Raw genomic sequence first — 17,271 nt, forward strand, 5'->3', positions numbered from 1 at the left:
CACAGTTGGTACAGGCCTCCTCTGTCAGTGCCTGTCTTAGATGGGCAATGCCGAGGCAGCCCGGGCACATATCATGGCCATCTTCCAGACTCAGTAAGGCTGAGCATTCAGTACAGATGCTGTCCATGATGGCAAGCGGTGGAGCGAGACACACTCTCAGTGCTTGTGTTATGTGAAGCGGTGGAGCGAGACACACTCTCAGTGCTTATGTTAGATAACGCAGTGGAGCGAGACACACTCTCAGCGTTTGCGTTAGGTGGCGGTACGCCGTGACAGTTGCCAAGGCAGCGGAGCGAGGAACACTCTCTTAATGCCTATATGGGCACTACACCGAAACGGCACTGAGTGAGTTATATTAATTAATTAAATAAATCAAATCAGCCCTCGGCGTTGAATGGGTTAACCAATACAACCAAATATAATCACACTGTAGCAGCCCTTGCTGAAATACAGTGGCAGGCGGCAGAGCCAAGCCTATATTAATGCAAAAATAGAAACAGGGCAATTAATAGAAAATAAATCAAATCAGCCCTCTGCGTTGAATGGGTTAACCAATACAACCAAATATAACCACACTGTAGCAGCCCTTGCTGAAATACAGTGGCAGGCGGCAGAGCCAAGCCTATATTAATGCAAAAACAGAAACAGGGCAATTAATAGAAAATAAATCAAATCAGCCCTCTGCGTTGAATGGGTTAACCAATACAACCAAAATATAACCACACTGTAGCAGCCCTTGCTGAAATACAGTGGCAGGCGGCAGAGCCAAGCCTATATAAATGCCAAAATAGAACAGGGCAATTAATAAGAAATAAATCAACGCCTATTCAACTTTTAAACGGGACAGTAATCCAGTAAACTACAACGATAGAGGTGGAGCGAGGTACACTCTCGTTGCTCACGTCAGCAGCCCAACCACAGCACGCAAACGTGCGGCGCCGGTTTTAAACACGTTGACAAACAATAGTAGGACGTAATCAAAATACTATCCAGCTACAACGATAGCGGAGGAGCGAGGGACACTCTCGTTGCTACGTTAGCACAAACACACGTTGTCAACAAACACACGTTGTCAAACAACAGTAGGAAGTAATCCATATACTATCCAGCTACAACGATAGCGGAGGAGCGAGGGACACTCTCGTTGCTACGTTAGCACAAACAGACGTTGTCAACAAACACACGTTGTCAAACAACAGTAGGAAGTAATCCATATACTATCCAGCTACAACGATAGCGGAGGAGCGAGGGACACTCTCGTTGCTACGTTAGCACAAATACAGCGCGCAAACATGCGGCGCTGGTTCCAAACACAGTTGTCAAACAACAGTATAAAGAATAGGTTACTCACGTGCGAGCTGCTCACAGAAACACTTCGTTGTTCCTACAGAACGCACGCCAGCAGCAGCGGCGGGGCGAGAGGCACCCTCAATGCTGCAGTCTGTCACTTACCTCACAGTGACAAAGTTATCCGTATCGAACGCACGGGGGGGAACCCCAGTCATGAAACAAAGCAAACAAACCACGCGTCTCAGGAGGGCACAAGGCAGCTCCAACCGCGTTAGGTTTTGAGACACCAAAGCGTAGCTGTTCTAGTTTCCAACGACCTGCGCTTTCGAGGCGAAAAGATGAAAAAGGATGATCCCTGTGGCGTGGGCACCTATATGGGTGGTTCACGCCACAGGTGGTCACGAGTGACAGTGTTGGTATTAATTTTCGACCAATGCGCGAGCGCGTGATGTATATCCAGGTGTTGAAAACACCGCCTCTGGCGGTCAGTAGGTATGTAATAGAACAGCCTTCTAGCCGTGGGGTAAACCAGCACCATTCACCACCTTCAAAACAAAGAATTCAGCTGCTCTGTTCTCCCAGACAAAATAGAGGAAATTGTTGATCTACATTGCTTACAACATGTCTGTAAGCTTGTAGATCTGTTATTTTTGAAAAATGTTTGCAAATGTATGGAAATTCTTCAGCATGGAAACGATTTTGCAAAAATAATTGCGATTATCTAAAATGATTGTGATTAGGCGATTATGTAATAATTGGCCTAGCTCCATGAAGCAGATAGTTGTGTATTTAGAAGTTGTTTCCATAGAACGCATTTTATGAGAGAAGCAGTGGATAACCCCATAAGGTCGACTCAATAAATCTCTTCTATATCTTAACAGTTTTCTGAAAAACGGATGTTTCTATGTCATTGTTAATACTTTTTCACCCCATATTTGGCTGGCAACCCCCAGAAGCAAAGATTTGAATAAAAAAATATTCGCTTCACGCACACACACACCCACACTCACTACAAGCTTGCTTTGTGCCATGCGATGTCCTTTCAAGACCTGTGCCTTATTCAAGGGGCAAAAATAGCCCTGGTCTTGAACCGGAAGTTAGCGAATAGCTAAAGGATTCTCTGGCCGCGATTTGTAATCGCGACCAGTGACACTTTTCTTATGAGCCGTGATCATACACGCAATCTGGGAAAATAATCCGAGATATAAGGGTTTTAAGATTTCAGCTACCATTGAAGTCAATGAGTGACGGACCAACCAGCAACAGAGATGCTGATCGCAGGTAGTAGTATAGAGCAAACTCTTTCTGAATTAATTGAAATTTTAAAACACATAAAACACATCCTTGGAGCTCTGGGCTTTCATGAAAAGCACCTAAAACACATCCTTATCGGGATATGAGTTAATGGGTTAATCCAATCAATTTAGTCTACTACAGCTGTGCCTGTTGGAGCCTCTACAGAGGTGCCCGTTGGAGCCTCTACAGCGGTGCCCGTTGGAGCCTCTACAGCGGTGCCCGGTGGAGCCTCTACAGCGGTGCCCGTTGGAGCCTCTACAGAGGTGCCCGTTGGAGCCTCTACAGAGGTGCCCGTTGGAGCCTCTACAGAGGTGCCCGTTGGAGCCTCTACAGAGGTGCCCGTTGGAGCCTCTACAGCGGTGCCCGTTGGAGCCTCTACAGCGGTGCCCGTTGGAGCCTCTACAGCGGTGCCCGGTGGAGCCTCTACAGCGGTGCCCGTTGGAGCCTCTACAGAGGTGCCCGTTGGAGCCTCTACAGAGGTGCCCGTTGGAGCCTCTACAGAGGTGCCCGTTGGAGCCTCTACAGAGGTGCTCGTTGGAGCCTCTACAGAGGTGCTCGTTGGAGCCTCTACAGAGGTGCTCGTTGGAGCCTCTACAGAGGTGCTCGTTGGAGCCTCTACAGAGGTGCCCGGTGGAGCCTCTACAGCGGTGCCCGGTGGAGCCTCTACAGCGGTGCCCGTTGCCCGTTGGGCACTGGCCTACTTGGAACGATGCAAGTTGGAAACGCATGCCCCATCCAGATATTATGTCTGTGTCCCTTTTATGCCCATACAATATATGGAGTTATTTTGGGGCGGTTCTGGACAACCGGGGATCCGACCAATTCGATACCGGGAACTGCATCCCGTGGTGTGGTGGAACGTGTGTTGAATTTGAAGTCGGTGGGGCGAACGGTTCTCGAGTTACGTGGATTACAGACGTACACACAGATACTTGGTGCATTTATAGTTTTATTATAAAAGAAATGCAATTAATTGCCCAGCCCCAACTCAAACCATAAACTATCCTCTATAGCAGCGTAGGGATGTTTATCCTCTACCTTGTGGAGCGTTGAGGTCTGTGAGCTCTCCTGTCTCTCCACAGCTCCTCCTCCTCCTCCTCATCTTCCTCTGGTCTCTCCGTCAGGGTGGAGGCGTCTCGTCTGGAGGGGGGGCGAGGGGACATCTCCTGGAGGAGCGTTTATCACGTAATTATATTGTGTTTGTTTCTATTGTGTTTCTTTATTTCTTTCTTTTTCCCTTTATTTATTCAGCGAAGCCCGTTGAGAGAAAGCCCTCTTTTTCAAGGATGCCCTGATCAGATAAAAGCACAATACATATAATGGAAAAAACAATAAACATTTGAACCACAGTGCAACGTCACAGATGCAAATAAATGTTGTGTTACATGAAACGGGTGCAGTCACTATGCAGTGTGTCCTCAAGAAGCACCCTAAATGTCTCTATGGAGACCAATCGAACCAGTTTCAGAGAGTCCTGACGTTTGTTCCATTTGTGTGGACTAGCATAGTAAATGAAGGCAGTCTTTCCCTGTTCACTGTTACACGTGGAATGGCATTTCTGTGCCTGTGGAATCATTGAATGTCCAGTGACTTTTGGATCTAAAATCGAGGATAGGTATAAAGGAAGCTTACCACACAAGGCCTTATAAATAAATAAAATACAATTACCGGTATGTTTTCTACACGATTCTATTGCTGGTTGATGTTATATGAAGATATCACCCCCAAAATGACTGGTATTCGATCTATTACTCGCCAAGGTTACAAGTTAATGAAATCTAGCAGCTACACAGCAGTCTACAATAACAGGAAATTACTTTCCATTTTCACCTGGATGAAGAAGATACTCATGATCACAGTCACACTACCAGTCGCTGACCTCAGCCAACTGTCAGCCTGGTATGCAAGCACAGCTCAACCATTTTTCCTTTATTTTGCGCTGCTATAATAGTATAATCTGATCCTAGGTCAGCCTAAATCATCACACAAGTCACACAACATTCATGTGTTTCTCTCCTAATTAGCAGCGTCGAATACGGGTCTTCTCTTCACAGATCCACTCGGGTATGACAAACGCACTCACAACCCGAGGTAATGGAATCTGAACCAATTTACCACGATAAAACATGGTCTGGGGTACTGCTAGCCTGTTACTGCTGGGCATTTCTGGTTGGGGTGGACTAGGGCTGTGACCATCTACTAGGGCTATGACCAAAACAATCTACACAGCAACGTATCGTGTCGTATCGTTTACTAATAAGATCTCTTGTGGGTCTGAAGAGTTCAGTATATTAATTTGTTCAATACGCATGTTTCCATGAGAGTTGCTGTAACACGTTAATTTCACCTCCGGAATGATTAAAGTACCTACCTACCTACCTAACTAATGAAGAACAGCTAAGATCCGTTTCACAAGTTTTCAAATGAACAAATAATTGTAGTGGAGTAAAAGTAAAAGTAGTAATATTTCCCTCTGAGATGTAGTGGAGTAGAAGTAAAAGTATTGGAATTTGGAAATACTCAAGTAAAGTACAAATACCTCAAAATGATACTTAAGTATAGTACTTAAGTAAATGTACTTTAGTTATTAATTGATCCTACCTTGACCTCTGCTCTCTGGCTCAGTGTGAGACTGGCTCCCCCTGCAGGATCAATGTTGATCCTCTGCAATTCAAGTGTTTTGGTTTAAGATCTGAGGCCGATTCTGCAAATGTCTTCTAAATCTAAACATTTTTTCTGAAAAACTAGTGTTTATATGTCAGTGGTTCTCAAACCTTTTCATGTCAAGAAATTTGTATTTGGCCACCGACCGCAATCTTAAAATACTTTGTTCCAGTAAGCAAATATTTGAGTTAAACTGTTTGCTTTAAAAGAATACACATTAAAAGAGTTCAAATTAAAATATCAAAAAATTAGCAGATCTAAAAGGTCGTAGCGCGGCATGATTTTGTAATACCGGTAGCCAAAATATAAAATAATGTTTAAGTGACAAATAATAAATGCAGCCTAGTCATACAACCCCTAGAATCCCTATTCTGTGTGGGGGAATCATTCACCCAAAATAGCTGTTCTACAAGCTCACAATGTGACATGCGAGAAGGTTTGAGAACGGCTGGGTTAAACAATGCTGAAACAGATTCACAAACATGTATGTATTACCTGGGCCATGTGCCGTCTGTAGTCCATCCTGAGCTCATGTTGCAATCTCTGTTTCTTCTGGTCATACTCTACTCCCAGAGGGAGACTCACGTTGCTGCCGTTATCTGGACAACACACAGTTCTTTAGACTGTTCACGCAACACGCTTTTACATAAATGTACAGTAGGGCTGTCACGATTACAAATATAAGGTGGCGATAATAAATCATTGCGATTTAACTGTCTTTTAAAACAAAATGCGGAAATAGTTAATCTACAACCACCTCACAAAGTTGAGCTTGTAGATTTTCTATTTCTGCTATTTTTGAAAACTGTTTGAAAGTGTATGGACATTTATCAACATGGAAACGATTGACGATTATGCAAAAGATAATTGTGATTATCTCAAATAATTGTGATTAGGCGATTGTGTAACAATTGTGACAGGCCTAATTAGATGTTAGATAGATGTACGTATACTTAAGGAGCGCCTCATTCATTTTCAACCTTGGTCCTTCTCACTAATGTTCATGATACGAAGGCACCATTTCTGTCTACTCACTCCAGTGTCTCATCGTGGGCTGTGGACAGTTCAGAAACATGACTACCAGTCAGCCAGTGACATTAATCAATGGGGATTCCAATTTCCAAGCAAAAAATCTTCTGCCTGGAAAGTTAGCATGCTGAAATAGAAGCTACAGTATAGAGCATCGAAGTATGACGTAATTTACACATCCTACCAGGGTCACGTTACACGTTGAAATCTGGTTTGAAGTTACCAAACCTGCCTACCGATGGTGTCACTAGTAGGCAGGTTCCTGAACTGTTCACAGCCCTTCTCTGAGACAGAGAGGGTGAGTAGACAGAAATGAACATTAGTGATTATTTTTTCTTATGAATATGTCCTTTTTAACTATACTATTACTATGCTGCTACAATGTCTATGGAGCAATAGTGACAACTGACATCATTCATATAAATATTGGCATATTGACAACATTGACATATAGAGCATAGCAGTGGGCATGGTTTTCTGGACCCACTGAAAAATCAGCCATTCATTTTTCCCAGAGATTTACAAAAATATCAGTATCAATTATTTTAAGCCTAGAATCAAGCCATCCTGGTGAATCACTACATATAATAAATACCCTTTGTGTAGTGGTTTTCATTGTTCTGGTGTTATGGTCATGAATTACCAGGATCCTGGATGGCTTGATTCTAGGCTTAAAATAGTTTATATCAATATTTTTGTAAATCTCTATGGGAAAAATGTATGGCCGATTTTTCAGTAAGTCCAAGAAACCAAGCCCACTGCTATGCACTATTAAACCGTGTTTATTACCTTTTTGCTGTGCTGGAGGAGGAATGTTCTCTTTCATGGTGGGTTCATGACCTCTCTGTCTCACACACACAAACAAGTTTGTATAACTATACTTTATACACAACTCACTTTAGTATGCATTACAAATATATATTGCCCTCCAAAACGCTGCTATTTTCATGCTATTAACATATGAGCCAAGTAGTCTTAGAATAAATAGAGTAGATATACTTTGCACCTTTTGCACCCGTTTTGTACCTCTGTTTTTGTATTTATGCTGTTTTTTAATGTAATGTGAGGGGGGTGGGGTGTCCCGTCTAAATAAAATAAAGACTCAAAACAGAAATTAGCTGTTTGACCGGGACCCAAACTAGTGAAAATAGCTGATCCACAACACTACGCTTCGCACCGCCTTGTGAGCTTGTAGATCGGCTATTTTCACTACTTCTCAAGCATTTATTTTATAATTTATGGAATTTCTTCCATTTTTGGATTTTCTGAAAAAGAAATCAGTGAATTATTTTATTTTTATTTATGGGGGGTCCCGACCCACTGTTTGGGAAACAGTGGTCTAATACATAAATAATAAATATAATAAATAAAGTGGGAGTCAGTTATTTAAGGTGAGAACTGAGAAGGAGGTGAAGTCAGTACCCTCATCTCCATGTACGGAGGGTCTTGCTGTTGCATGCTGACTCTCTCCTGAGCCAACTTCATCTTCTGATCTCTGATGAAATGCTCTAGATCCTCGTCCATCTGGAACACAACACAAATCTTTTATAATTTATCCCACGATTTTGAAACCCATTTTTTCACCCAGTGTCAATTATTTAATGTAATCCTGGGCGCTAACCTCTGCCAACCTGGGGGGGCAGCGGACTGACCTCATGCTTCCTTCTATTCATGAGGAGTCCAAGCTGCTTCTTTTCACCTGACAGGGGGGAGTTTCCCCGGCCGGATGTAGCGCATGGAAGGAACACGTTATTCCGACCAGTTCCTTTCCCCTCCATCAGGCACCCCAGCTGGCCAGGGGGAGGTAGTTTAGAGACCAGGATTACTGCATGTTTTTTGTGAGGGTACCTACCCTAGAGCAGGGGGTTTCAGCGTTTTTGGCGGGGACCCCCGGAAATGCTTTGGCCATGTCTCGCGACCCCCGCCCCCCTCCCAATCACCAATACAAACTGACTGCAAAAATAACCTTAATATTAGAAAAAGTATATACTATGTGTACTATGTCAAATTTGGGGACCCCCCAAAATAATTTGGCGAGCTCCCGAGGGGTCGCGACCCACAGGTTGAGAAACCCTGCCCTAGAGGACATGGGGAGAACATGCAAACTCCACACAGAAATGCTCTTTCGCCAACCCCGCCGCAGGTATGGGCACTGATGATGCAGAGGAGAGAACACACCCCCAGCGCCCACAGTGTCCCCAGTGGGAATCGAACCCAGGACCTTCTAGCTGTGAGGTGACAGCCCTAACGCCTGTGCCACCGTGCCCCAACACAAAACACTTATGATCAACATGATCTTTTTTAAATAAAAACTACGAAATCACATGGATCTCAAGGACATAGATCACTCAAAGCCCTAAAACACACTCGTGCCCTCCAGTTAGGGAGTCATCGCCGTGGCATTGTAACTTGTAGTGCTGCTGTGTGTGTACTCACCCAAGAATGATTTACTGTGATTTGGGGTCATCTATCGTCATACAGTTTCATATCCATTTGAAATTTGTGGCAGAAGAGAAGAAAAAGATTGAAATTGTAAGTGTGTGTGTGTGTGTGTGTGTGTGTGTGTACAATGTATTCAATGTTAGGTTAGGGATTTGTAGTGCACCCCTCCTTATTACACTGGCCCGGGGCACAGTCCGAAGAACAAGAAAAGAAAGAGAAAAACATAAGACAAGACAATAAGAAGACTAGACTAGGAAAACAAGAACTCGGTCACACTGTCAGTCAGTCACAACAGCACAAACGTTACCACAGGGATAGCCCTAGAACGGCTCTTGTTGTTACATACAGTAAGTACAGTATTTCACATACAGAGCCATAGAACACCCAGGTTAATTTCTGTTCGGGTTCAAAATGGGCGGCCTAAATGTGATAAATGCTCCGTTTGTACTCACCCATTAAATAATTCCAAAGACGTGGTGTGAAAAATGGTCCTCTAGTTTTATATCCATGTGAAAGTTCTGGCACAAAACGCGTATTTAGTGGCAATTGGCAGGTGCTTTGCGATAGGTGCTGCGTAATTAATCACACCACCTGCCAATTGTGTGACTGCAAACTTTTGTGTTTCCCTGGTCAATTGGTGATGACGTCTGCAGTAAACAGGACGTATTTGTAAAATCAGTTCATCGATCTTTCCGGCCCCCCCTCGCCGGAGAGAAACGCGTCCGTGTGCATCTCTTGAAAAAGTGGAGATAATTCACTAAATACGCGTTTTGTGCCAGAACTTTCACATGGATATAAAACTAGAGGACCATATTTCACTCCACATCTTTGGAATTATTTAATGGGTGAGTACAAACGGTCAAACGGAGCATTTATCACATTAAATGAAAAAAAGATATGAAAATTTGCGGCATAAATTTTATGCCGCAAATTTTCATATCTACCAGGATCTGGTGCAAGCGATCTATGCCTGAGATACATGAAAATTATAATTAAGTATAATGAAATGATCACAGGCATTCTATGTCTACCACAGGGACAACTGGCTTGTGGCGGCCAAGCGTTCATAGTGACACAATTTTACATGAATCCTTCGCTTGATTGAAATTCTTCACTGTTGATCCTTCACTTGATTGAATTTATTCACTTTGACATTCAGAGCACTGGGCAGAAATCACATCGGATCAACACCCGTCGAGACTCGAGAGCCATCACAATGCTCTGTTTTAAGCACTCGGATTCATGGTCTCCACACACACAAGTGACACAACCGTTGTCTCCTATAGCTCCTATACAGTATGCTTCTTTTGAAACATCTAACCCCCATCAATAAAGCGCAGCACGGCCGTTCCCGAACGTGTGTCTGTATTCCATTTAGCGTGGGAGAGATGGGACGGGACCATACGTGTAAAGTCATCCAAATGACAGACACTTTACGTAGGGATTTAGAATTAACAAAATACATGCATTTAAAAGTCCCTAGGGTGGGGGCAGTTTTGATCAGTAGCTAGTGGAAAAGTGGAGACATTTTATAAAACAACTTTCCAATGGATATGAAACTATAGGACAACTGCTCCCAAGTCACACAAATGCATTGTGTAAACGAGATACACCTTTTATGCCACCACTGAGATGAGCCCGCTCAATAAGAGAGCATGGGATTGTTTATATTACATGAACTGTAGGCCTATGTAATATCACAGCCATTCTATGGCTAATATATTTCTTGTCATCTCACTCTGAGCACACAGAAACACATTCCAAATCATCTGTACGGTTAATAGCACACTATTAAACTTCACAGGTGATCTGTCTTAGCCTAAGAGTCACTCTCAATAGATAAATACATCTACGAGAGTCTAAATCTTAGGCCGCTATAGATCTGTCTATCACTTATATTGAAAATAGAATCTTAGATTTCATTATTTAAGGAGTGGTGGTGGTTGACGGTCACTTATAAACTCCCTGGTATTGTACTAAATGTAAGAGCAAGTCTAAAAACATCTGTTCGTTTTTTTTCCGGCCACCGTCACCCTCATGATGACTCATGAGATGTATTCACGAATTAAATTTATAAGCTCATTTACTTGACATTAGCTCTGCTGTGAAGTTAGCATCATGTTAGCATCCATTCATTAACAGTGACAACTCTGTCAACTTACCGTTAGCCCGCTATATAGCTTCAAACAGCACATATACTAGTACTGTTGCTCTGGACGCAATTTTATTTGTTTTGCTTATATTTAGCATGTTTAGCTACAGTAAGAACTGTTGCTGCTGTCGCCCTGTTTGAACTGATGATGTTGTTTGGGTTGTGCTTCTTCTTCGTGCATTCAATATTCATTCAGGATGGTTGGCATCCAACGTTATGGCTCGAGTCACTACCGACACCTGCTGCTCCGGATGATATTTCAGACCATAGTTCACTGAGTTTCGCTCTAATTCGTCTAAAAGCGCAAAATGTTGCACAGATGTAGCCCGAGCCGAGAGATCCCTAGTACAAGGTTTCTATGACTGCATGCACCTCTTGGTACCACAACACCTCAAAGGCCCTTTAGACAAGGCTCCAAACTTTCCAAAACAAGCTGGTCATGGTTACTACTTGGCCTCTCTCCTCGAACCCACCTCACCCCTGCCCATTTTGACAGACTGGAATGGCCACAAGATTCGATACAGCACCAATATATATCACCCCATGTAGCCTACCTGTCTAAATATGTCCTTAATGTCAACGAAAGTCCACACCCATAACACCAGATGGAGCTCAACAAACCATGTGCAACAGATTTGATCTTGTATCTTGCTTAAGTGCTGTAGATTCTGAGGATTTGGGATTTTCATTTCCTCCATGTCACTTTTGTCCATTTTTGAGGGGTGCCAGCTAAAGTGTTTAATGTTTTTGTTGTCTGAACACAAACATTAAATGCCATTGACAATGAATGAAGAATTCACGTCATATGTTTCTGAGCAAATCGGCATATGTATGTCGGTGGGAACCCGTGGCCAATAAGGGACCACCATTCTTGATGATGATGTACAATGATTAGAGCTCCCCAATAGCTTCCCACAGGTGTGATTTTTAAATATGAATCTGTTTCAATCCAGAAAAGCCACAACTTTCGGTCTGCGTGGGAGCTATTTTGGTTGACTTTAGGCCCGTAGGAGTAAGTTCCTCTCCCTCTCCCTCTCTCGAATGCACCAGGGTGGATTTGGTGGTGCGAAAGCCACAGAGTATATATTTCTGATCAAAGTATCTGAGGGGGTATGGAGTCATGGGAGGAACTCCATGTTTGGTCAGGATTGACATCACACTGATGACATCATACTGATGGCATCCTTTGATGATGCATGATTCGAGACTCAGCTTCAGTTTAAAAAGCCATGAGGAGTGAGAGGGGGTTTAATGTAAAACAGCAAGGACACGAAAAGGTTGCTTTGTAACTTCAGACTCTTAAGTTCCCAGTTAACTAGATTTAAGAAGTTTTTTTTCCCCAGTATATCCATGTAATAATTTGTTATTATTATACAATAATACCATATACCCCTCAAGAATAGAAATAAATAAACTGATAAATGATCTATTCTGTGCCATATTGGACGTCCTGGTTGGCTTGAATGTCTTTATTCAACTTAATGGGAGCGGGGCTGGCGGCAGTCATCCTACCACTGCAGCCCCCCCCCAAGAAAAGGAAAGAGCTGGTGACGGTGATGGGTCTTTCCAACTACCAATGTAAGCTCCTGTCTCCGGTCCTGACCCGCTACGGCATGGACAAAGGTGGCAAGGCAAAGCTGCTGAGGGACATGAATCGAGGTGAGATGTTCGACTGTTCTCTGCTGGGAGACAGGGCCTTTCTCATTGAACCGGACCATGTGTCCACTGTGGGTTATGGCAAGGACCGCTCTGGGTCCCTCATCTACCTCCATGACACCCTGGAGGAGATCAAGAAAGCCAACAGCAACACGGAGTGTCTCATCCCGGTCCACGTGGACGGAGACGGCCACTGTCTGGTCCACGCCGTGTCCCGGGCTCTGGTGGGCAGAGAGCTGTTCTGGCACGCCCTCAGAGAGAACCTCAAACTCAACTTCAAGCAGAACCTGGACCGCTACAAGGCTCTGTTCCAGGATTTTATCGATGTGGCCGAGTGGGAAGACATCATCAATGAGTGTGACCCAAATTTCACCCCCCCTGATGGAATTCCTCTTGGACTGAGAAACATTCACATCTTTGGCCTGGCCAACGTCCTCCACCGGCCCATAATCCTGCTGGACTCACTCAGCGGGATGAAGAATTCCGGGGATTATTCTGCCACATTCCTGCCGGGGCTTTTGGACGAGGACAGCTGCAAGGGGAAAGATGGGAAATTCAACAAGCCCATCAGCATTGCGTGGAGCAGCTCGGGTCGCAACCACTTCATCCCTCTGGTGGGCATCAAGAATACCGTCCTGCCCACACTGCCTTCTGACCTGCTGCCCAAAGCCTGGGGCGTCCCCCAGGAGCTGATTGGGAAGTACATCCAGCTCGAGCAGGACGGCAGCTGTGTAATCGGTGGAGACCGCAGCTTTACGGACAATTACCTGATGCGCCTGGGCGACGCCATGAACGAGGTGTTCATGGATGAGCATGGCGGCATCCATCCTTCCCTGGTGGCCGAATATCACCACCAGAAGAAATATACTGGTATGATCGAGGTCAAACCGGAGGAGGTGATAGAGGAGGTACAGAGGATTGTTTCAGAGCACCGGCTCAACCGCTGCATGAAATGCCTGGCGTTACAGACATTCTCAGTCTCACCTGAGAAGCTTGCATCCGGTGGTAAGTACTATAATATGGCCAAGTCACAATATGGCTGTCTGAAACCAGGCTATATATACTCTATACAGGAACTTATGTTTACGTATAACCCGGAGAGAGATGTCCTGATCCTGGACGACAGGAGGACCCAGCTCTCACTCCAGTGCATCAAGTGCCACTATAGGTTCCTCCGGAAAGTCCATGCAAACGGCTCGGTGGCGTACTTCAACTTGGATGTAACCAACACACGCAAGCAAGGGGGCAAGTGCGGTTTCAAATACTACTGGGAGGGGAAGGAGTACGACAACCCGCCAGAGAAGTTCCCCATCACCCTGGAGTGGGCGGAGCGGTCTGTGATTGACCATGTGTATTGGTTCCAGCAAGAGACGGATGTGTCGCTGAACAGCAACGTGTACAACGTGGCCACGGAGCTGGTCACCAAACACTTCCCGGGGGAATTTGGGAGTGAGACCCTGGTGCAGAGGGTGGTGAACAAAATCCTCCTCATCACCACCAATACAAACCTGGACCCCATCGAAGAAGAGCAGCAGGAGAGGACCAACAGCCGGGCTATGGCCTTTTTGGAAACATTATATAATAGTTGTTACCAACGTGACACCCGCATTTGATAGCCTCGTGTGACGTACAACTCTGATCAGTGCTCTGATCCAACATGTCCATCATGAAAAATATTCTGAAATGAGACTTCTTACTGCACTTTATATTTTAAACACGTCACTTTGTCTCACAGGGAGATTTCCGCTTATGTCAGTGTAGGCCAAGAAAGTATAAATCCCTCATGTTTCTCTCTTTTTTGTATAATTTTGTGTGTGAATTTCATTCACACGTTTTGTGAAGCAACTCAGATTCAAGTTGCTGCCACCCCTCCATATTTGGGGAAGGACAAGGAACATGGCCAACATGATGCCACAACATAACACCATCAACATGACCTCAGAGATCCAGGGAAAACGTGTCCAGGCCTACATTTCCACTAGGGGTGGACATGTAGGCCTACATCATGTAATATAATACTAGTACACTAGTGCAGTATATTAGTGTCATGTCCAGGATATGTAAAAAGGCAAAAAGATAACAATTGAATAAGAAGACAAAAAGATTAAGCCAGTGAATAGGGGAAAAGCTCTTATCATCATCATACATCAGCCAATCAAATCATCACATTCCATGACCCACACACACACACACACAAAGCTGTGCATGGGAAGGGCTAGCGCCCCTCAAAAATAACACTAAGACAATGAATACATTTCAAAATTGTTGAAATTGTTAACATTGTTAACAGGTGTATACAGATGCTATAGGTTCGTTGTTACCTACCTAGCATATACAGTAGTTTCAATGTAGGCTTACAGATTATTAGTTTGATTATAGTATATAGATTGATGCTAGGTTCTTTACTGAGGCACTACAATATCCCTCTGCATTTGACGTATGCGTTTACCTTGATTATTGTAAGTCGCTCTGGTTAAGAGCATCTGCTAAATGCCAAAATTGCATTAACATTAAACCTGTGAAATCTTGTCTTTTAATAAAAGGCAAAAAGCCAAATGAGCAGCATTGACTGTTATAGAGTGGAGCGGTCATTATCCAGAAATAACACACAGCTGAATTTGGCGATTGACCAATCATGAATCAAGCATTAAAAATCTGTGTAATAAATGGAGATATCTGTCAGTCCTTGACCCTTTCATGCGCATATACAGTATAGACTAGAGGGATCTAGATCTGTCTGTCCTTGTCCCTTATGGGCAAATAAAAGATCTCCATCTGTCGGTCCTTGGCCCTTTTTACATATACTGTATATGCTGACTGATTTGTTAAAAGGGTCCCTGGCTAATGAGACAAACGACAAGAGAGCACACCAGTGCGTTCAGGGCGCATTTCCGAATGCACCCTAGAGATGTCCCGATACTGTAACGGCATCGGCCCTTATTTGCCATATCGGGTGATATCGGTATTGGCGAATATGCCAACCACCAATCCGACTCGGTATGGCAGGTAAATAAAATGTTGGGGCATGTAGAGTTTGAGTTGCCCAAACTGCAATTGCACATTTGAGTGAGGAGTCTGCTATAAACACACCATGAGATATATAGCTAGATATAGCTTCGGGGGGCGTTCGGAAATGCGCACCGAGAATGTGGTCAGTTTGTTGAGTGTGGTGGGCGGTGACGTCACAGTGCGTTCAGTGTCCCTTATTAACGAACGAACGCACCCATAAACACAACACGAGACGTGATGAGAAGTTTACGGAGTGGGAAGTTTACGGAATGCATTGGGCTATGGGCTCGCGCGACTACATGAACCACGTGACCAGGCTGTTTTCTGCCCCCTCAATGTCGTAACTCTGTCTTATTTTATGGCTCTGGTGCACACCAGAAATGTAGGCCTACATACAGAGTGCGTTCGGAAATGCACCCTGAATGCACTGGTGTGCTCTCTTGTCGTTCGTTTATACAGTGCACTCGGTCTCGGTGCGTTGCCGTTCGAAAATCCAGTGCGCTGCGTGCCGGGTGTGCCGAGTGCCCGCACTGAGCGACCCTACCTTGAAGCTGGGGTTGTCCAGTGTGAATGCGTCACAGATGTGGTCGTTCGTAAATAAGGCACACTGAACGCACTCTGTGACATCACATCACCGCTCACCACACTCAACAAACTGACCACATTCCCGGTGCGGATTTCCGAACGCACCCTAAATGCACTGGTGTGCTCTCTTGTCGTTCGTTTATACAGTGCACTCGGTGCGTTGTCGTTCGATAATCCAGTGCGCTGCGCACCGGGTGTGCCGAGAGTGCCCGCACTGAGTGACCCTACCCTGAAGCTGGGGTTGTCCAGTGTGAATTTGTCACAGCTGTGGTCGTTCGTAAATAAGGCATACTGAACGCACTCTGTGACATCACCACTCACCACACTCAACAAACTGACTACATTCCCGGTGCACATTTCCGAACGCACCCACAATCTACACTGGATGATATGCTAATGGTGCGAGATGTTACACAATAACTTAATTGGCCCATGTCATTGTACATTAAAATAAACAATACATTCTGATTATAATGTAAACATTAAAATATATTATATATTTTATTTTATTGTATATTTTTTGTTGGGGGAGGGGGGGCAAAAAGCACACACAATTGTGACTAAATTAAAACATAAAACATTACACATGTAAACAATGAATCACTGACCCATATACACCCCTGTCATCCTCCAATTATTGTAAAATAATAATAATAATAATAATAATAATAATAATAATAATAATAATAATAATAATAATAATAATAATAATAATAATAATAATAATAATAATAATAATAATAATAATAATACTTAACAAACAAACTTAATATTTAATTCTCTTTTAGTCACACAATAACCATTGCTGGATAATTGATCAGGTTCCCATTGGACCAGCTTCAAGTAGAAAAGTAATTATTAATCACATAATAAATATACACAGTAAACGTATAAACCTAAATTCTAGAAAATAAACCGATAAATGATCGATCAACGGTGATGAGACTTCCTGCTCAAACCAAACGTACGACACATTGAAACGAGTTGCATTCTGGGTAACTGAGGCTCAAATTGGCGAAAACATCGCTCGGTTTAAGTATCAAATTGGGCATTGGAAGTTGAATCAATTCAACGCTATTAGTGTGATTACAACTATTGACGGGCTTCTGCGAACTCGGCACGTTTTGAGACCGACGAACGTTTATAAA

General features: G+C 43.8%; 2 protein-coding genes across 3 annotated transcripts in view; one reads left to right on the top strand and one right to left on the bottom strand.

The window, feature by feature from the left end:
* Nucleotides 1-11,033, bottom strand: part of LOC308325718 (centrosome and spindle pole-associated protein 1-like) — a 37,065-nt gene extending 26,032 nt beyond the window's left edge. For both annotated transcript variants that reach the window (XM_080778367.1, XM_080778366.1), the window contains exons 1-6: nt 10,884-11,033; nt 7,702-7,803; nt 7,069-7,123; nt 5,746-5,849; nt 5,188-5,250; nt 3,625-3,752 (exon numbers count right to left, since the gene is read on the bottom strand). In XM_080778367.1, coding sequence (XP_080634493.1) covers nt 3,625-3,752; nt 5,188-5,250; nt 5,746-5,849; nt 7,069-7,123; nt 7,702-7,803; nt 10,884-10,916 — 485 coding nt within the window. In that variant the 5' untranslated portion in view covers nt 10,917-11,033. The remainder of the gene's footprint in view (nt 1-3,624; nt 3,753-5,187; nt 5,251-5,745; nt 5,850-7,068; nt 7,124-7,701; nt 7,804-10,883) is intronic.
* Nucleotides 11,034-12,354: 1,321 nt separating this feature from the next.
* LOC308326091 (deubiquitinating protein VCPIP1-like) lies at nt 12,355-14,142 on the top strand (the record flags this gene model as incomplete). Its single annotated transcript, XM_080778901.1, has 1 exon — nt 12,355-14,142. The coding sequence occupies one exon, from the start codon at nt 12,355-12,357 to the stop codon at nt 14,140-14,142; it is 1,788 nt and encodes a 595-aa protein (XP_080635027.1).
* Between the last annotated feature and the right edge of the window lie 3,129 nt (nt 14,143-17,271).

Source organism: Protomyctophum bolini (assembly GCF_963924005.1).
Source record: "Protomyctophum bolini genome assembly, chromosome: 12".
Classification (NCBI taxonomy): domain Eukaryota; kingdom Metazoa; phylum Chordata; class Actinopteri; order Myctophiformes; family Myctophidae; genus Protomyctophum; species Protomyctophum bolini.